The 21,471-nt window shown below is 35.3% G+C and overlaps 1 protein-coding gene across 8 annotated transcripts in view; it reads left to right on the top strand.

Annotated features, from left to right (window-relative positions):
• The window catches only part of ARFIP1 (ARF interacting protein 1), a 90,108-nt gene that overhangs the window by 26,363 nt on the left and 42,274 nt on the right, over positions 1 to 21,471 (top strand). For all 8 annotated transcript variants that reach the window (XM_012783691.2, XM_012783688.2, XM_012783692.2 and 5 more), the window contains one exon: positions 7,105 to 7,206. In XM_012783691.2, the coding sequence (XP_012639145.1) occupies positions 7,114 to 7,206 (93 nt within the window). In that variant the 5' untranslated portion in view covers positions 7,105 to 7,113. The remainder of the gene's footprint in view (positions 1 to 7,104; positions 7,207 to 21,471) is intronic.

The raw sequence follows: 21,471 nt of genomic DNA, 5'->3' as shown, positions 1-21,471 counted from the left end.
GCTAGCAGATGCCACGGCTCTGTAGCCTGGGCAACAGAGTGAGATTCTGTCTCAAAAAAAAAATACAAATATTTCCATCACCCTAAAATTTCTTGTGCTCCTTTACAATTGAGTTCTCCCCTATGCCACCTCTTTCACACCACCTCTTTCACAGGTAGCCACTGATGTGCCATAACAGATTAGTTTTGTTTTTTGTTTTTTTTTTTGAGACAGAGTCTTGCTTTGTTGCCCAGGCTAGAGTGAGTGCCATGGCGTCAGCCTAGCTCACAGCAACCTCAAACTCCTGGCTCAAGCAATCCTCCTGCCTCAGCCTCCCAAGTAGCTGGGACTACAGGCATTCGCCACCATGCCCGGCTAATTTTTTGTATATATATATATATATATATATATATATATATATATATATATATATATATAGATAGATATATTAGTTGGCCAATTAATTTCTTTCTATTTATAGTAGAGTCTTGCTCTTGCTCTTGCTCAGGCTGGTTTCGAACTCCTGAGCTCGAGCAATCCGCCTGCCTCGGCCTCCCAGAGAGCTAGGATTACAGGCGTGAGCCACCGCGCCCGGCCAACAGATAAGTTTTGTGTGTCTTAGAATTTTGTATAAATGGAATCATATAGTCTTTTGTGTCTGGCTTTTTTTGAAATTGAGAGCTGTTGCATGCGTCAGAAGTTCATTCCTTTTTATTGCTGAGGCATATTTTATTGTATGGGTATACTATAATTTATTTACTCATTAACCATGGACTTTTTTTCTAGTTTTAAGCTCTTAGGAATAAAGCTGCTATGAATACACATATATAAGTTAGGAGATTTGTTTTAATTTCTCTTTGGTAAATGCTTAGGTGTAGGGTGGCAAAGTCATCTGGTCAGGTGTATGTTTACTTTTCTAAGAAATTGCTAAAGAGTTCTCCAAAATGAAATATTTTTTACATTTCTTCTAGCAATGTAGGCATGTTCTGGTTGCCCTTCATTAGCATTTGGTATTATCAGTCTTTTTTACTTGAGCCATTGTGGTAGATATATTGTGGTATCATATTGTGGTTTTAATTTGCATTTCCTTGATAACTAGTGATATTGAGCATCTTTTCATGTACTTATTTGCTATTCATATATTTTATGAAGTGTCAAAATTTTAGCCAATTTTGATTTATATTTTCTTATTGAATTGCAAGAGTTATTTATATATTTTGAGTATCAGTCATTTATCAGATATAGATATTACAACTAATTTTCTTATCTTTTCATTTTTTAATGGTGTCTTTTGAAAAGAAGTTTTAATTTTGATGAAGTACAGGTTATCAGTTTTTTCTTTATTGTTTTTACTTTTTCTGTCTTATCAGAGAAATGTTTGTCTACTCCAGGGTCATGACTCAGTACTACCCCTCCCCTAGATAACCACTCTTCTGCCTATTATCATTACTTGTTTTCTTTTTTATTTGAATTATACAACATGTATTCTTTGGTTCTGGCTTCATTTGCTGTAGATATGTCTGTGAATATTCAGCATAGTCATGTTTTTCGATGCAGCAGTTCTGTTTTATTGCTGTATGATATTCCATTGTGTGACTTTATCACAATTTATTTGATGGACATTACGATTGTTTCCAGTTTTTGGTAATTTTGACTAAAGCTGCTATGAATATTCTTATACTTATCTTTTGATGGGCATATGCATTTATTTTTCTTGGGTATATTTCCTAGGAGTGGAATTGCTGGGTTATAGGCATATATTTAATAGTACTGGAAACTAGTTTTTCCAAAGTGATATTACCAAGTTTTACTTTCACAGCAGTGTGTAAGTCTAGTAGCCCCACATACTTACTACTGCTTGGTTTTGTCAGTCCTTCTAATTTTAGCCATTCTAATGGGTGTATATGATATCTTATTTGTACTTTTAATTTGCATGACAAGTTGAACTGAATGACTTTGTAGATGTTTCCCCATACTAAGGTTTTCTATTTGGTTTTCAAAGTGGCAAAGGTTGTGGCTGAAAGTACAGCATGTAACACGGGACCTTAAATAATAGAAGGTGTTCTTGGGTTTTTATATAAACACAATGGATATTTGTATGGCTGATTTTGCTGTGTTAACCTTCTCGTCTTGTCTAGGACATGCTTGTAGCATTGGTTCTCACCTGGCTGCACATGAGAATCACTTAGCTATTTGTATAGGAATTTACTGGAGGCCATCATTAAATCATGATCTCTGTAGAGGGGTAAAAAGTTTTCCAGATAGTTCTAAGAGCAGAATGTGTTAGTCTGTTTTTGTGTCGCCATAAAGGAATACCTGAGACTGGGTAATTTGTAAAGAAAAGATGTTTATTTGGCTCATGGTTCTGCAGACTATTCAAGGAGCATGCCACCAGCTTCTGCTTCTGGTGAGGGCTCTAGGGAGCGTCCAATCAAGATGAAAGGCGAGGGGTGGCAGACGTGTCACATGGTGTGAGAAGGAGCAAGTGAGTGCCCATGTTCTTTTAAACAACCAGTTCTTACATGAACAAATAAAGTAAGAAATCACTCATTATCTCAGGAAGGGCACCAAACCATTCATGAGGGATCTACCACATTACCCAAACACCTCTCCATCCAACACTGGGGATCAAATTTCAACATGATATTTGGAGAGGCCAAATATCCAAACTGTATCTCAGAGGGTTGAGAATCATTGGCATGTGTGAATGAAACATTCCATTGCCTCTCAAGAGGCCTTTGATGTGCCTTGGCATAGAGTTCTTTGTGTTTATTCTGTATCATGTTCATTGAGCATCTTGTATCTGCAAATTTTTGGCCATTAAACCTTTAGTACTTTCTCTGTACCATTTTCTCTCACCTCTCCTTCTGGTATTTCAATTACACATACATTGGACCATTTACTGTTGTCTAACAGGTCTCTAAAGCTCTTCTTTCTTCAATATTCTTTTCTCTATATTCTTCACCTTGTCAATTTATTTTGACTTAGTTTAGATTCACTTACTCTTTCCATCTCCATTTGGTTAAGTCTAAACAGTGATTATTTTTTTTAATTATGCTTTTCAGTTCTAGAATTTCCGTTTGGTTCATTTTTGTTATTTTTATTTCTGTACTGAGATTTTCTATTTTTGCCAAGATTTTCATTCATTGAAAATAAATATTTTACTTGAGACTAGTTATAATAGCTTCTTTAAAATCCTTGCCTGTTAGTTCCAACATCTGGTTCATTTCACAGTAATTTTATAATAGATTGACTGTCTTTTCCTTGGGAATGTTTTTATTTTCTTGCTTCATTGAATGTCTAGCAATTTTGTATTATATTCTAAACATTGAGGTGTAGAGAATCTAAATTCTATTATTTTTCTCCAATGAGTATTATTTCCTTTGTTTTAACTGGTGATTTTCTTGTCTGGGCTTACATTTCAAACTCTGATTCCATTATGGCAGCTCTAATCGCAATTCAGATCTTTTGTCTTTAGGTGAGCTCCTTTGAACCTGTTTGGCCCAAGTACAGTAAGGGGTCAGCAATGTGGGTAGACAAAGGCTGGGATCCCCTTTCTGGAGCTTTCCTTTTCAGCATTGTCTATTCCTGTCTTTTTTTTTTTTTTTTTTTTTTTTGGAGACAGAGTCTCACTCTGTTGCCGGAGCTAGACTGTCATGGCGTCAGCCTAGCTCACAGCAACCTCAAACTCCTGGGCTCATGAGATCCTCCTGCCTCAGCCTGCCAAGTAGCTGGGACTACAGGCATGCACCACCATGCCTGGTTAATTTTTTCTATATTTTTAGTTGTCTGGCTTATTTCTTTCTATTTTTAGTAGAGACAGGGTCTCACTCTTGCTCACACTGGTCTCGAACTCCTGACCTTGAGCAATCCACCCGCCTCGGCCTCCCAGAGTGCTAGGATTACAGGCGTTAGCCAACCACACCCGGCCCTATTCCTGTCATTTTTTGTCAACTTAACTTTTGACAACTTAACTTTCCCAGCTTAAAAAGACTGCAACTTTTCCTGTGGGTGCCCTGGCTACTGCTAGGTTCATAGCATAAATACCACTTAGTTCTAAGCGTAGCTCTCTCTCTTTCCTCCAAGTGAGCATGTACTCCCCACCAGAGTTTCTGCTTTTATATACTCTCTAGCACCTTGAGGTGCTTTTTAAATTGTGTTCAAGTTTTATAGTTGTTTTCTGTGCAGGGGTGGGGTTCAATAGGGCCTTAGACTGTCAATCTCAGAAGCAGAAACCTGTGTTCTTTTTACTTGTTCTCAGAAGTCTCCTGTTTCAGTTCTCCTCTTATCCTTGCCATTCCTTATAAGATTCCTTTGCTAATTCCTCTTCATTTCTTCATGTCTCAGATGTTGGGATATCCTGGAGCACAGTCTTCATACCCTTCTCTTTTTTTAAAATCTATACTGACTTTCTAGGGCAGAGGTCAGGCCAAATCCATGCTCATTCATTTACATATTATCTGTGGCTACTCAACAGCAAAGTTGAGTAGTGACAACAGAGACCTTATGGCCCACAGAGCCTAAGAGTTTGTTGACTCCTATTCTAGGTGATCTCATCTAGTCAAAGAGATTTAAATGCCCATCTACACACTGATGTCCTTTAAATTTCTTATTCTTGACCTCAAGCTTTTCTCTGGAGTTCAGGCTCACGTATCCAATAACCTACTTACCTTCTCCACTTGATTGTATAATAGGCTGTAAACCTTAATATGTCCTGAACTAAATTCTTGGTATTCCCCTACATTGTGCTCCTCCTTCAATCTTCCTCTGGTCTGTTAATGGCAATTTCATCTTCCCAGCTACTCAGGCCAAAACTCTTGAGAGTTATCCTTGACCTCCCGTTTTTTCACATTTCACATCTATCTGTAAGGAATTCCCGTTGGCTTTACCTTCAGAATATAGTTGGAATCTGATCTTTCCTCATGTCCTGATCCCCTGTCACTCTACTCCAAGTCACCATCATCTCTTGCCTAAATTATTCTAGAAGTTTCCTAATTGTTCTCCTTGCTTTTCTTTCTGCTTATTATTTAATCCAAAAGAGTAGCAAAAAAATAATAATAATAATAATCCTTTTTAAACATAAGTCATATTGTTTCACTCCACTGTGCAAAACTCTCAAGTAGCTTCTCATCTCCCTCATAATAAGATCCAGATTCTTATGATGGTCTCTAAAGCCACACATGTTATTTCCACTGTCTGTCTCTCTGCCATTTGCTACTCTTCACCATCTTGCTCTCTCTCCTCAAGCCACATGAACTTCTTGTCACCCCTTAAAAAGCTGAGCATGTTCCCATCTCCTGGTATTTGTACTTACTGTTCCCTCTACCTGCAATGCTGTATCCCCAGAGACCTTTATGACTCACTCCCCTACTTTATTCAGGTCTCACAAAAACATGATACCTCTTCTGAGGTTCCCTGACCACACTATCTAAAACAGCATATCCAATATGAACACATTGGATTCTTTCATTTAGTAATATGCATTTAAATTTCCACTATCTCTTTTCATGGTTTGATGGGCTCATTTATATTTAGTGCTGAATAATATTCTACTTGTGGATGTACCACAGTTTATCCATTCGCCTACTGAGTACATATTAGCTTCTTCCAAATTTTGGCAATTATAAATAAAGCTGCTATAAATATTTGTGTGCAGATTTTTCTGTGGATAAGTTTTCAGTTCATTTGGATACATGCCAAATGAGCAATTGCTGGATTGTATGGTAAGAGTATGTTTAATTTTATAAGAAACTGCCAAACCATCTTTCAAAGTGTCTGTACCATGTTGCATTCCCACCAGCAACGAATAAGAGTTCCTATTGCTCCACATCCTTGTCTTCTCTTTCTTTCTCTTAATGCAACAACAATAACAAAACATTTTAAAATATGTGTATAAGAGTATCTCGTTATTGTTTTAATTTGCAATTTCTTAATAACATATATGATATTAAACCTTTTCATATGCCTACTTGATATCTGTATATTGTCTTTGACAAAATATCTGGTCAGATCTTTTGCCTATTTTTAAATTGGGTTATTTGTTTTTATTGTTGAGTATTAAGAGTTCTTTGTATATTTTAGATGACAATCCTTTATCAGATGTGTCCTTTGCAAATATTTTCTCTTAGTCTGTGGCTTATCTTTTCATTTTCTTGACATTGTTTTTTGCAAAGCAGAAAATTTCAATTTTAATGAAGTCCAGCTTATCAATTTTTCTTTCATGTGTCATGCCTTTGTTGTATCTAAAAAATCATCACCATATCCAAGTTCATCTAGATTGTTTCCTGTTTTCTTCTAGGAGTTTTATATTTTGTATTTTTACATTTAGGTCTATGATGAGTTCTATTTTGAGTTAATCTTTATGAAACTTGTAAAGTCTGTGTCTAGATTCATTTTTTACATGTGGATGTCCAGGTGTTCCAGCACCATTGTGGAAAAGACATATCTTTTCTCCATTGTATTGCCTTTGCTTTGTCAAAGATCAGTTGACTATATTAATGTGGATCTATTTCTGGGCTCCCTCTTTGCTTACATTGATTTATTTGTCTGTTCTTTTACCAATACCACATTGTCTTGATCACTGTAGCTTTATGGCAGGTCTCGAGTTCTGGTACTATTAAATATAATAGACAGAATTATTTTGATAAAACTTGTCAACTAAAGTTTGTGGATTTTTAAGCTGGTGATTCTGTTACCAATGTAATTCTACTCTTTGCTCTTGTGCTCTTATTTGTCTTCACAGTACTGAAGTTGGAAAAATAGAGCTGCTATAGTTGAATTAACAACCAAGCTTGGCTTTGTGTAGTATTTTTCCAGTTGTAAGTGGTGGTCTATCATAACACTACTTAAGTAGCAATTTTAAGTGCCTCCTGGTACCTATAACAAGTACATACATAACTTATTTTTCATTAAGAAATTTAGGTTGAGTGTGGTTAAAACATCAGATCAATTTTTTATTATATTAGTATTATGTTTATTATATAAATATTAGGTAGGTCGCAATTATAAACAATTTTAAAATGATGCGTAGTAAGTGCTATAAACATGAATATTGTCTTTTGAATATTTTTGCCTTTTATGATTTGGTATTAGTTATGGCTATTTTTGTTTCTTCTTTTTTTTCAGGAGTCTACCATGGATCAAGAATCTCCCAAAAATTCAGCAGCAGAAATTCCAGTGACTAGTAATGGAGAAGTTGATGACTCTCATGAACATAATTTTAATAGGGTAAGAATGCTTTTCTTTCTCCTAATGCAAAAAATCACAACACACCTTTAAATATTGAGATAAAGTAATAGATAAAATTTAATGTGGACATTTTTTCTTAGATTGGTTTTAGCCAGTGATCTCATGTTATTATATAGGTAGGCTAGGTAGGTCATTTTAGCGATTTGTCAAGATTAAGCTGCAAGCCAGCAAACTAGTAGGCTTTGGTATTATTTTCAGTAATTGACCAGAACAAGAGTGTGTCCAATGATTTTGGCATATAACTTTATAAAACTACTTAATTTTATTTGTGATATGAAAAAATTTTAACTATAGATTGTCCTTTTTAAAATTGGCACTGTCTAATCTCTTTTCTATATATCATTTAGTGTATAATTCCTAAATAGCTGCTCCTGATTTTGCTATTTACTTTCTAAAGTGGCATTACTTGACTCTGTGGGAAATAAAACTTGGGGTGCTTTTAATTTTGATCCAACTCTCAGTTGAAATTTAAATTTAATGTATTTTAATGGGAATACCATGGGTTCAAAGAAAATCTGGGTTCAAATTGCAGCTATGCCATGTCTACTGGTGTAACCTTGAGCAGGTATTTATTTAATCTCTTCAGGTGTTTGTTTTCTAATCTCTATAATGAAAATCTTATTTATTTTCATGAGAACATTAATATTAAATGAGATAAGTAATATGCTTAATATAGTCCTAGAAATGATAGTGATAGTTATTATTTCTGGAGATATTTACATTAAACATCCCTTTTTATGACATTTGGTATAAGTATACAACTTTAAAAATAGTTTTTATGTTTTTGAAAAAGTGGTGGTTGAAATGTACTTGAATTATTTTATAGTTTAAATCAGACTCTTTGTATGCTTAAGAATAAAATTCTTTAGTTTAACAGAAGGTGATAATTTAGATCAGGATTTCTCAATCTTGACACTGTTCATGTTTTGGGCCAATTAATTCTTTGTTGGAGGATGTTTGCCTGTGCATTGTAGGATGATCAGCACATCCCTGGCCTCTTCCTACTAGATGTCAGTAGCATCCTCCAGTTGTGACAAGCAAAAATGTCTAGATATTGCTAAATGTCCCCAGGGGTGGGGAGAAACTCATCCTTGTTTGAAAACCACTGTTATAGGTAGATCAGTTTAATTGATGTTAGAAAGTACTATTGAAGTTTATTTTCATGCCTCCACTGTCTTTTGAAAGGAACGAATGTGTCTTCAACCTTGAGATTTGTTATTTTAATTGTAAGTACTTTAATTTGGTTTCTGAGCACCTGTGGCCCAATATAGAGTGAGTCAAAAGCAAGAGACTCTTAAATTCTGAGCACACAAAAGAAATTTTCACTTAAGGTTTAGCCTTTTTAAAACATGCCTGCATAATAAGGAAACTCAAGGTACCAACTATCGTTAGACTCTACCAATTAGTTTATAAACGTCTATTAGTTTATACCAGGGGTCCTCAAACTTTTTAAACAGGGGGCCAGTTCACTGTCTCTCAGACCGTTGGAGGGCTGGACTATAGTTTAAAAAAAACTATGAAAAAATTCCTATGCACACTGCACATATGTTATTTTGAAGTAAAAAAACAAATGGGCAAAACACTCGTATGTGGCCCGCGGGCCGTAGTTTGAGGACACCTGGTTTATACTCACCTTGATACTCACTATATCAAGATTTTAGTTAATGATTTCTTTATCTTATTTTTGATAACAGCTCCTTTTATAAACTTATTAAGCAAATATTTATTGAGTATCTGCTATGTACCAGGCACTGGGGATATAGCCATGAACAAAAATATCTGCCATCAGGGAGCTGACATTCTAAAAGACAATCATAAAAGTGAAGACCCTTAATTTAATTAAAGAAAAGATGCAATATATACAAAGTATTGCATTCATTGTTGGAGAAGTTGCCTGCCACCTTAAGCCTATTCTTTTTCTTGTTCTTTTTTTGAGATATAGCTTATACACAGTGGAAAGCACAAATGGTCCAGGCAGGGTGGCTCATGCTTGTAATTCTAGCACTTTGGGAGGCTAAAACTGGAGGATTACTTGAGGCCAGGAGTTCAAGACTAGCCTGAGCAAGAATAAGACCCCATCTCTACAAAAAATTAGAAAAATCAGCCAGGCATGTTAGTGCACACCTGTAGTCCTAGCTACACAGGGGGTTGAGGCAGGAGGATCACTTGAGCCCACCCAGGAGTTTGAGGTTGTGGTAAGCTATGATGACACCACTGCACTCTAGCCCGGGTGACAGAGCAAGACCCTGTCTCAAACAGACAAACAAACAAAAAAAAACCCCACAAGTGTTAAGTGTACTGCTCAATGGAACTACCACCCGGAACATTTCCAGGACCTCAGAAGGCTCTCATGTCCTCTTCTAGGCAATACACCTCCCTTCATCCCTGGGTAACTACCCTTAACCTAACTCTATGTTCCTAGAGTGCTTTTGACTGTTTCTGAACTACATATCAATGGAATAATACAGTATATACTCTTTTTTGAGTGGCTTTCATTCAACATTATTATCTCATTTTGAGATTCATTCATATTGCTGCTTATGGCAATATTTCAGTCTTAAATTATGGTATAGTTTTCCATTGTGTTAATATACCACATTTGTATATCCATTCTTCAGTTGATGAGTATCTAGGTTATTTTGAGTTTATGACTATTATAAATAAAGCTGCTGTGACCATGCTTGTACAGGTTGTTTAGGGTACACGATTATCTGTTTCTATTAGGTACATACCTTAGAGTGAAATTTCTGGGTCATGAGTATATGAATGTTTGGAAAGTGGTTGAACTAGTTAACAGTTCCATCAGCAACAGATGATAGTTGTATTAGTAGTTGTTCCACATCCTTACTAGCTCTTAATAGTGTCAGAGATGATAATTTTAGCCATTCTGATGGAGGCATAATGGTGTCCCATTATGGTTTTAATATGCAGTTCCCTGGTGACTAATGATGTTGAGCATATTTTCATATTTTTATTAACCATTGGATATTGTCTTTTATAAAGTGCCTTCTGAGTCTGTTGCCCATTTTTCTACTGGGTATATTACTTTTTCTAATTTATTTGTAGGAGTTCTTTGTGTATTCTGGGTATAAGTTATTTGGATGTGTATATTGCAAGTATCTTGTTTCAGTCTGTCATGCTTTTGTACTCTCTTAATGATATCTTTTGATAAATAGAAGTTGTTAATTTTTGTGAAGTCCAGTTTAGCAATGTTTCCTTCTGTAGTGATATTCATGTCCTGTTTAAGAAATCTTTGCCTACTCCAGTATCTTGAAGACACTCTATTTCTTCTAAAAGTTGTATTATTTTGCTTCACACACTAGGGTCTGTGATTCATCTTGAATTAATTTTTGTGTACAGTGTGAAATAGGGATCACGATTTGTTTCTTCCCCCCTCATGTAAATATCCAGATGATCCAGCACTGTTTATTGAAAAGACTGTTTTTTCTGTCTGCATGCAAAAAAATGAAATTGGATCTTTATCTTACACCATGCACAAAAATTACCTAAAAATGAATTAAAGACCTAAATGTAAGACCTGACACTATAAAACTTCTGGAAGAAAACAACTGGAAAAAGCTCCGTGATATTGATCTTGGCAGTGGTTTTTTGCATATGACATCAAAAGCATAGGCAACAAAAGCAAAAATAAACAAGTAAGGACTACATCACACTAAAAAGTTTCTACATAGCAAGGGAAATAGAAACAAAGGTAGTCTATGGAATGTGAGAAGATATTTGCGTACCATGTATATGATAAGGGGTTTAATACCCAAAGTATATAAATAACTCATATAACTCCATAGCAAAATAATAACCCAATTTAAAAATGGGATCTGAGTAGACATTTTTCCAAAAAAGAAATACAGATAGCCAACAGGTATATGAAAAGGTGCTCAGTATCACTAATCATCAGGGAAATGCAAATCAAAACCACAATGAGGTATCACCTCACATCTGTTAGGATGGCTATATCAAAAAGTTAAAAGAGAAATGTTGGTGAGGATATGGAAAAAAGGGGACTTGCACACTGTTGGTGGAAATGTAAATTGGTACAGCCATTATGGAAAACAATATGGAGATTCCTCAAAAAACCAAAATAAAATAGAACTATAAGATCCAGCAATCTCACTTCTGTATATATATTCAAAGTAAATAAAATCACTATCTCAGAGATATCTGCACTCTCCTATTCATTGCAGCATTATTCACAATAGCCAAGATATGGAAACAACCTAAATGTCCATTGATGGATGAATGGATAAAGAAAATGTGTGTATGTATATACACACACACATATACACACAATGGAATATTATTCAACCTTATAAAAGGAGAAACTCCTGCCATTTGAAACAATATGGATGAAGCTGAAAGATATTATGCTAAGTGAAATAAACCAGAGACAGAAAGACACTGTATGATCTCACTGATATGAGATCATATAAAAAATGTTGAACTCATAGAAACAGAGAGTAGAAGGGTGATCATGGGGAGGGTGGGGAGATGTTGGTCAAAGGGCACAAACTTGCAGGTGTGTGTCTGTGTGTATGTGTGTGTTCCTCAAAACAATACCACTGTCTTCCTTATTTACTAGCTACGACCCAACTTTGATATGTGATAGTTAATTCCTCCAGCTTTGTTCTTCAAGGACGCCTGTACCTTGAACCCAGAGCCTTTAGTTAAGAACCTTTACTTGCCTTTGAGCAGTACTGAAAAAAGTTTTTTCCTCCTTTCAGATTGATTATAACTTTAGAATAAAAATTTTTATTAAAGTGAAGTGAATTAAGCTGTAATATATCAGTATACATTCTTTGCTTATGCAATCAAAGTGAATAACTTGCTCCTTTATAAATTTACTCATGGGTTAATATAAAATTCTCCTTTTGAAGATCCCTTTGCAATGTTATTTCACTCTCTTTTGGAAGGTGTAAAGAAGGGAAAAAGGAGGTGTTGTCTTGGAGGTCTCCCCTTACTAGATGTGAACTTCATCAGTGGGCAGGCCTCCATAAAAGCAATAATCCATTTCAACCAGTATACTCTACTTCACCTCCCCAAAGAAATTCAATATAATAAAACTTCATTGTTTCTGTTTGTACCTGCTCTTATTAAAAATATGCACATCATGTGAGTCTTTTACATATTTAATATCCTTTAATTAAAATAAAACTTAGCTATGTACTTCTTTTCCCTATGAGTGAAAATAATATTTCAAAAGCATCTTTTGACTATTTTGAATAAATTACACTCAAGATCTGTTAGGGCACGCGGTGGCTCATGCCTGTAATCCTAGCAATCTGGGAGGCCAAGGCGGGAGGATCACTTAAGGTCAAGAGTTCGAAACCAGCCTGAGCAAGAGCAAGACCCCGTCTCTACTAAAAATAGAAAGAAATGAATTGGGCAGCTAAAAATATATATAAAAAATTAGCCTGGCATGGTAACACATGCCTGTAGTCCCAGCTATTTGAAAAGCTGAGGCAGAAGGATTGCTTGATCCCAGGAGTTTGAGGTTGCTGTGAGCTAGGCTGACGCCACGGCACTCTAGCCCAGGGCAACACTGTCAGACTATGTCTCAAAAAAAGAAAAAAGATTTGTTAAGAATATGTTTGCCTAAATTTTGGCTCATTTTTCTGCCTTTATTTTCCTGAGCAATAAACAGGAAATTACTTTTAACTTCAAGTCCATTTTTCTATTTTAATAGAAATAAAGTTTTATAGGGAAAATAAGTGTCAGATGATCACTTAGCATTGGAATATATTCAAATGTAAGATTGGATCATACCAAAGTTTTTTGATGTACTTTACTTACATACACCTTCCTTTTTTTTTTTTTACCTGTTTGTTGTTTGAAATCTTATTTATTTAATGCATGCTGTATTATACACTTCAATAACATCAAATGGTAGCTTATTAAGTTGTCATAACTTGGCTGGCCGGCTGGTGTCACTGTGGCACAGGCAATGAAATTGTCAAATTTTTTATTTTGTTCTTTGAAGATGTTTGATTTTTCATTTGACTTCTGTTTTTAGTCTGTCCTAAGAGAGGCCCTGGTTAGGCTCATATTCAACATTTAGATTTATGTAGACCTAGAAATCCCCTTGCCAGCAATTTAGTCATTACCTCATATGCTAATGTTTCTAGGTTTGTTACTCTTTTTATGTAGATGGGGCAATAGTTAGATGTGCAGAGGATAATAATCCTAGTCCAGTTTTTTTTTTTACAGCAAAAGTATTTCTGCTTATAAATAAAAAATAGGCCGGGTGCGGTGGCTCACGCCTGTAACCCTAGCACTCTGGGAGATGGAGGCGGGAGGATTGCTCAAGGTCAGGAGTTCCAAACCAGCCTGAGCAAGAGCGAGACCCCGTCTCTACTATAAATAGAAAGAAATTAATTGGCCAACTAAAAATATATAGTAAAAATTAGCCTGGCATGGTGGCTCATGCCTGTAGTCCCAGCTACTGGGGAGGCTGAGGCAGGAGGATCGCTTGAGCCCAGGAGTTTGAGGTTGCTGTGAGCTAGGCTGGCACCATGCCACTCTAGCCTGGGCAACAGAGTAAGACTGTCTCAAAAAAAAAAAAAAAAGAGAAAGGAAGCAAATATTAGCTACATATGATTGAAAGTTCTTGTGAATTAATTTATAATTAGCAGATTTAGAGAAATTATCCTATTAAATGTAGCTACAGTGAAACTTTTCCTGTGGAAGGTCCAAAACAAAAATTTATAATTTAGGTTTTTCACTTATGAACCTTTTCTTTAAAAAAAGAGTACACATACACAAAACTTCTAAATTATGTGTTCAAATTTAGGGAGCTTAGGACCCCCTAAGTATGGGTTCTTTGGTTTCCTGGGTCTAAAGAACTTCTGGTCTGTAAGTTTTGAGTTAGTTCAGTAGGAGTACCTTAGAGATCTCTGAGTCTAGCTATTTTAGAACAGAAGAAAGGCCCTTGAAGTTGTGAGAGAATTACTCAATATTAAATAGCTGTGCTAATGTGATTTGACTATAAGTGTAGTAAGGGAAGAACTTTTTCATTCATTACCTTGTTTCTAGAGCCTGGCACATATAGATATACAGGTTTTCAATAAGTGTTTGGTTAGTGAATGTGCACTCATATTAGAGCCAGGACTAGAAACAAAGTTTCTAGACTTGTGTGGAAAAACAGGGAAGGGATATTGTAATCTTAGATTTGGTTCATCTTGTGTCCTTAATTTTCTTGCATATGTTGTTGCTTGGGTTTGTGTATATGCAGTCTTGTTGTTGTTGTTTTAATTTTAATTCATTTGTTGAACTAAGTAGTTTTGTTCATTCCCCTGTACTTAGCAGTCTGAAATAACATACTCTACCAGTGTAGAGAAGATTTGGAAAATAAATAGAATATAAGAAATTGTCATAACACTGTTTTAGACATACTTCCACTCTCCAACCCCCACCCTCACCAACCTTATGGTATAAATTATTTATCTGCTTTTTATTTGTCATTCATTCATTTATCATTTATTTATCTTCTTTTCCCAAAAGATTGGAATCACTGTTAGGTCAGAGACAGTGTGTTCACACAGCACAATTTATAGTTCACAGTAGTTGCTCAATAAAAGAAAGAATTATAAGAACTTAAAATTTGCCATCTTTTCTACCTCAGCCATCCTATCCTAGAGTTTGAATGCACATGACACTCTGTCTCCATACTATATATTTAATATATTATAATGTTTCCACATTACATCTAAAAAATCTAGTTGCTCAGTCAATGGCAACATTGATTTGATGGGGGCTTTTTCAGAAGTCCAGTTTTTACCAGATGTTTATCTTGGACCCTTTCAGAGGTATGGCAAATGTTTTTTTTGTTTTTTTGGTTTTTTTTTTTTTTTTTTGAGACAGAGTCTCGCTTTGTTGCCCAGGCTAGAGTGAGTGCCATGGCGTCAGCCTAGCTCACAGCAACCTCAAACTCCTGGGCTCAAGCAATCCTCCTGCCTCAGCCTCCCGAGTAGCTGGGACTACAGGCATGCACCACCATGCCCGGCTAATTTTTTTCTATATATATTAGTTGGCCAATTAATTTCTTTCTATTTATAGTAGAGACAGGGTCTCGTTCTTGCTCAGGCTGGTTTTGAACTCCTGACCTTGAGCAATCCACCCGCCTCGGCCTCCCAGAGTGCTAGGATTACAAGCGTGAGCCACCACTCCCGGCCATGGCAAATGTTTTTTAAGGATTGCTTAACCCATGCAAATCTAGATTCTTCTTAGTATTGTGTTTGCTTTTCAGCAGTAGACCATACTCTCAATACTATTACCACAAATTAAAACTTTAAATATATGTCTTTATTATATACACATACATTAAATTAAGTCTGGATTGAGATTCCCATTGAAAATATAATTCATAACGAAAGGCTAAAACCTTATCTATCTTAATTGTAATCTGTAGATTGTTTCCTTATTTATAACAAAAGCTAGTGTGAATAAGTTTCTTGATCTCTAGGAGGAATTGTTTTGAATTTAGAGACATACAGGTATTTCCATAGTGATAGTCTCTGAATGAATTCAGTATTTCTTCGATGCAGATTGATATATGATTTCTTATCAAACTTGTGATCTACTTATTAATACAGTCTAGACTAAGGGGGTGGGAGTGGGTAAGTCCGAGGGTAGGCAGTGAACCGCCACAAGGTAGTGGTACTAGAAGTTCTTGTTAAATGTTTATTGAATGAGATAGGGAGATTGTGTGTGTGTGTGTGTGTGTGTGTGTGTGTGAGAGAGAGAGAGAGAGAGAGAGAGAGAGAGAGAGAGAGAGAGAGAGAGAGAGAGAGAGAGAGAGAGAGAGAGAATGAATAAAATGGAAAAAACAGATCTCTTGATCAGGTGGAATAACAGATATAGGGGGAGATTGTAATCATAGAGTTATTAGACTTACTCACTTAAAGTGAGATTCAGAAGTGTTGCTTCCTGAGTAAAGCTTGACAAGGTCCAAAGGGTGGCCATTCAAGTTTAGGTTGCCTGATTGGAATGGGGTATGAAAAGATGAAAGGTATTAGAGAAGAAGAGGTTAATCAAATCTGAGACTAAGGCATAGGTTGGGTTGTACTAAGTCTTATATATTTTTTATCTGCCCTCACACTTTTTAGGCGCTTTGTCTAACTACAAATTTCCAAACCTGATTCAAATTACCAACTTTAGACATTTCTGGAAGTATACTGAGGAAAAAAAATTATATACCTTTACATATTGTTATTACTATACCCCATCATTTTGCATCAACATAGGTAGGTAGCCTTGTGCAATAAATTTTATTTCAATTTTAGTATTTTATAATTTATATTTTAAAATATAGTAATATACTACATACCATTAGTATACTATATTTTTGATGATTTGTGAAAACTTTCAGCTTAGATAGCTTATATATCAGTTTGGAAGGAATTGCTAATTGAACGTATAATTATTCCCTAAAAGGTGATGGTGAGAGTTACGGGTAGAGCACAAGCCCTAGATATGCCAAAGCCTTCAACAAGTATATGGAATTGACTGGAAAGAAGGTAGATGATAGTGCTGAGGTGGGAAAGAGGGCAGTGAGATAGAGTGGCACACAGGAAACCAGGGTGAGGGTCAGTGTTGCACAAGAATAGGAAGGCAGTTCTCTACAACAGGTTCCTCAAAATAGACCAAGGATCGCCTACATCAAAATCACTGTTCGTGGGCTCCACACTCCAACTAAATGAGAATCACAGTGAGCAGCTAAAAGGAATCTACATTATAACAGGATCCTCAGGTGATTCTAACTGAAACTAAATTTTGAGAACTGGTTGTTTAGAAGTACAGTAGAGAGCTGAGGAAATGCTGACCGTGCCTTCTACAGTAGAATGTTGGAGGATAATTGGCTTTGGCTCAAGGTAATTGTAGAGAGGCCACTATGGGGAGGTTAATGATGTTGCAGAACTGGGGATGTGGAGGCCTGTTTGTAATAGCTTTGCTTCTGGAAGATATTCCTTATAGACACCTAAATGTTAAAACAACAACGGGGAATATAAATTACTAAAATTTATAGAACATTAACATAAGTTTTCAATTTGTTTCTTTAAAAATTATACTATGTAGATGCTTTGGAAGGTTTTGCTCATTTTGCAGGATGAGATGTTTTAAATTAAGAAAATTTCTTAGTAAATGAAGTAATAGGCACTCTGTTAGATGTCAGGAATATAAAAGGGGAACAAGACAGATAAGCTCTCTGGTCTTAGAGAACAGTCTTGGGAATGTGGGAAGAAAATATAGACAAATTAATTTTAGTACTGTGTGACAAGTGATATACTAGTCAAGTATAGCGTGGTCTCAGAACAGGTATATAGAGGAGTATAGAAAGATTGCCTAGGAATTGCTATCTAGACTGAGATCTGAAGGAGGAGCTAGCCAGATGAAGAGTGAAGAATATTCCCCATCAGAGGCAACCATAAAGACCTGAGGCCAGGTACAAGACCACAGAATTGGAAATTACTATTGTTAGGGTGGAGAATGTGGGGGCAGGTGTGTGAGAAATGATATTTAGGGACTAGTCCTACAAAACCTTAAAACCATGTTGAGGGGTTTCAACTTCACTCAAAAGATAATGGAGAGCCACTAAATAATGTAAAAATGAAAGCGTCTCAATCAGATTTGCATTTTAGAAAATTATTTCTGGCTACAGTCTGAAGATTGAATTGCAGGGCTGACAGCACTAGAGACAAGGGAAACAACTCTCCAAGGGAAGAAGAGAACTAAGACTTAGGACTTTTTCTGGTAGAGAAACTAGATCAGTAAAGAAAACCAAGCTATTCTTAAAGGTAGATGGGAGGAAAACTGGGAGAATGTAGTGTAAGGAAAGTAAGGGAGAAGGGAGTTTCTGTAATTTATACAATACTTGGAGAATTTGTGTAATTTGTAGAATTCTCCAAGTATTCTATAATTCTCAAAGTATATGCTTTGAGAATCACTCCTTTATTCAAAATATCTCCTCCTAACCCTAAGTTAAAGGATAGGATTAATCTCTAGTTCTCCTTATGTATTCCAGTGTTGTGTCTCTTATTAAGGATGTGTATTTAAAGCAAATTTGCTGAACATTTTGTGTTCTTTATGTGTTGGTTTTGCATTAACTTTAGTTCTTCAAAAGTAGATTACTAGGCCGGGTGCGGTGGCTCACGCCTGTAATCCTAGCACTCTGGGAGGCTGAGGTGGGAGGATTGCTCAAGGTCAGGACTTCAAAACCATCCCGAGCAAGAGCGAGACCCCATCTCTACTAAAAATAGGAAGAAATTAATTGGCCAGCTAATATATATAGAAAAAATTAGCCGGGCATGGTGGCACATGCCTGTAGTCCTAGCTACTTGGGAGGCTGAGGCAGCATGATTGCTTGAGCCCAGGAGTTTGAGTTTGCTGTGAGCTAGGCTGATGCCACAGCACTCATTCTAGCCTGGGCAACAAAGCAGGACTCTGTTTCAAAAAAAAAAAGTAGATTACTATGCTTAATTTTAAGTTCTAAACTTGTGTTTTTAAGGTCATTCTTATTCTAATTTCTATTAAAATTTGCAAAATAGAGCAAATTATTTTAATTTAAAATTAACACCCCTTCACAGCTTTATGAAAGCCATTACTACAAATATTACTTTATATCTTTTGAAAAGTAACTAAATTATATGTGAAACTTATTTAGAGCTTTTACTAAAAAACATTTTGTTTTAGCTTAATTGTTTGAAAATATATTTTTTTTTAATTATTAAATACTCCAGCATTATCCTAGTGGCTTGAATAGAAAGTTAACTATGTTTATTCCATTTTATTATACAATTGTTAAGCTCAGGCTTGCAAAGTGTTAAACTTGAGTTGAATGTCAGCAACATAAAAATGCAAATTAGGGATTTTATGTTGTTGGTTATAAATGAACTCATTGTCTCTGAAATATAGGAGTAGATTCAGTAGCAGATATTTAAAAAGTTGCTAAGCTAGGCTCAGCCTTATAACTGAGACACTGAAAAAATTTAAGAGTTAGTAAAGAAGGTACATTTTAAGTTTTTGTGAACTATGAGACTGTATTATATTACTTAGAGAATGAGTATTTTATAAAAAACAATCCACAAGCTCATAAAATCCTGATTGTTATCTCACAGGTCATCCATTTCTGTCATATAGCCCAAATCACTTTGTGACTTAGCTTCCAGACCATAATCAAAATGCTAATACTCTTCAGAATCAGAATGGACTCACATGTACCACCTTTGGTTTGGTTCCTCCTGTTAATTGCAGCTTAGGTTTAAGGAAGGCCTTAGTGCTTTTCAGATTAAACAGCTGTTTTACATAAAGGACAGGAGATTATTTTCTGAAAAAATTCTTGGCCTTTTCCTTTGTTTTTTTTTTTTGTTGTTGTTGTTGTTGTTTCTTTGTTCTTTATATATTCCTTACTTTTTGTATTAAACTCAATTACCTTCCCTTTAAAGCATGTCTTGCCCACATTTTTCCCTATCTCCCTCCATACTCACAAAGTGTTTTTGTTAAAGATATTATCATTTTATACGCTGAGGTTTAATATACATTTAAAACTCAGATCTCTCAGACTTCTAACCTCTGTTTTATTCCTCTTTTTAGAGTCAATGGATATCATAAGTTAATTATATGGTAGTTTTTAGAATAGGCATGCTCTAATATAGTAATAATTAAGATGGCATTGTGAACATAATACTAAGGGTGAGTATGCTTAACATTTCATGATTGTTGTATTCTACTGTGCTTGTCACTCAAAAAATAAAAGTCATTCATCCTAAAAGATATGAAAATACATTCTTACATATAATGCTCAATTTTAATTATTGAAAAACAATCTTTTACTGCTCCAACTTCTAATCTCCAGAATAGTTCTATTTACAAGTTGGGATGGTGAGGAAGGAAATTAATAATATTAAGTGCCATATTTTATGGTGTGGTACTTCCCTTAACATCCCCATTTTACAGTAAGAAACTCAGCAATTCAGAGAACTTGCCTGAGATCATGCATGCCACCATTAAGTGACAGAGCCAGTATTTAAACTTGGGTTTATCTGACCCGACTTCAGAGGCCACATTGCATCCATTACATCAAACTGGCTCATCAGATGATTGTTAATTATTATTTTTTAAAATAATGGAGGTATTTGAAATCATAACCAGTTCTCAGACATTTTCACTGATATCCAAAGTGCTAAACAATCTCATTTGCCTCCTGAAACTCCATCTTGTATCTCTCAGTACAGAAAGCATATTGGAATGCAACTAAAAAGTAAATTATAGAGATTACCTTGAACCTACCATAATAAAAATACTTTTCACACTGAAGTTGATAAATATTTTACTTTCAACTACTATTAGTAACAAATCATATAACACCCACCTCACTACCAGTGAACACACTGGTATGATAAAATCCCAAGGTCAGGAACTGTAGGATTAAGGAGCCATTTAATCCCTTCTGTTTAATTTATTTCCAATAATAAATCACTTAGTAACTGAACAGATAGGCTAAAAAAGGGAAACCAACTTCCAAAGTTGGAGTTTTAAGGTTGAGGAGATTTAAGGTTGAATAGATAAAATTACAAAATTTCTAAAACTAAGCAAAGATCCTTTAATGCTATCATGTGATTATTATGACAAGGTAAATTTTCAGATTTTATATACAGCCTACACATGCTAGAAAGATAGTAGGAAGTCAATATATGGGTGTTTGTTTTTCCAATCTTAGGAGGGGTTAGGATCTGGAGGGAATTTCTAAAACCATTTTTAATTTAATTGAACCAATTGGCTTTTTAATACTTCAGTTATTAAAATGCTTTAGTGAAAATATTCAAGAATTAAAACTCAAGGACATTCCAGAATGGGAATTATTTTAATTCCTATTCTTTAATTTGAAATTATATATTCCTATAAATGTTTATGGTTAAATTAAGGAAGTTTAGTGATAGAGATTCAGCACTCTTTAGACCTGAGTACCCAATCTTAATATAGTCCCAGAGATTCCTCCAAAGATGATCTCAAAGTAGAGAAAAGCATGCTTAGTTAGCCACCTTGAAGATTCTATTCATTTTCAGAAAGTGTTTTGTTTTATTTCTTAATAATAAAGCATATGCCTTTTCTCAGGAGTATAGGAATGATTTAACCTAGTCATTCTCACTGTGTTTTTGCCACTTTGTGTAAGTTAACAGGTTCCAAATTAAAAATAGTGAAAAATTTCAGGAAAATAAGTTAATTGAGGATTGC

The sequence above is a fragment of the Microcebus murinus genome, chromosome 15 (assembly GCF_040939455.1).
Source record: "Microcebus murinus isolate Inina chromosome 15, M.murinus_Inina_mat1.0, whole genome shotgun sequence".
Classification (NCBI taxonomy): Eukaryota; Metazoa; Chordata; class Mammalia; order Primates; family Cheirogaleidae; genus Microcebus; species Microcebus murinus.
This window is presented reverse-complemented; position numbering and strand designations above follow the sequence as displayed.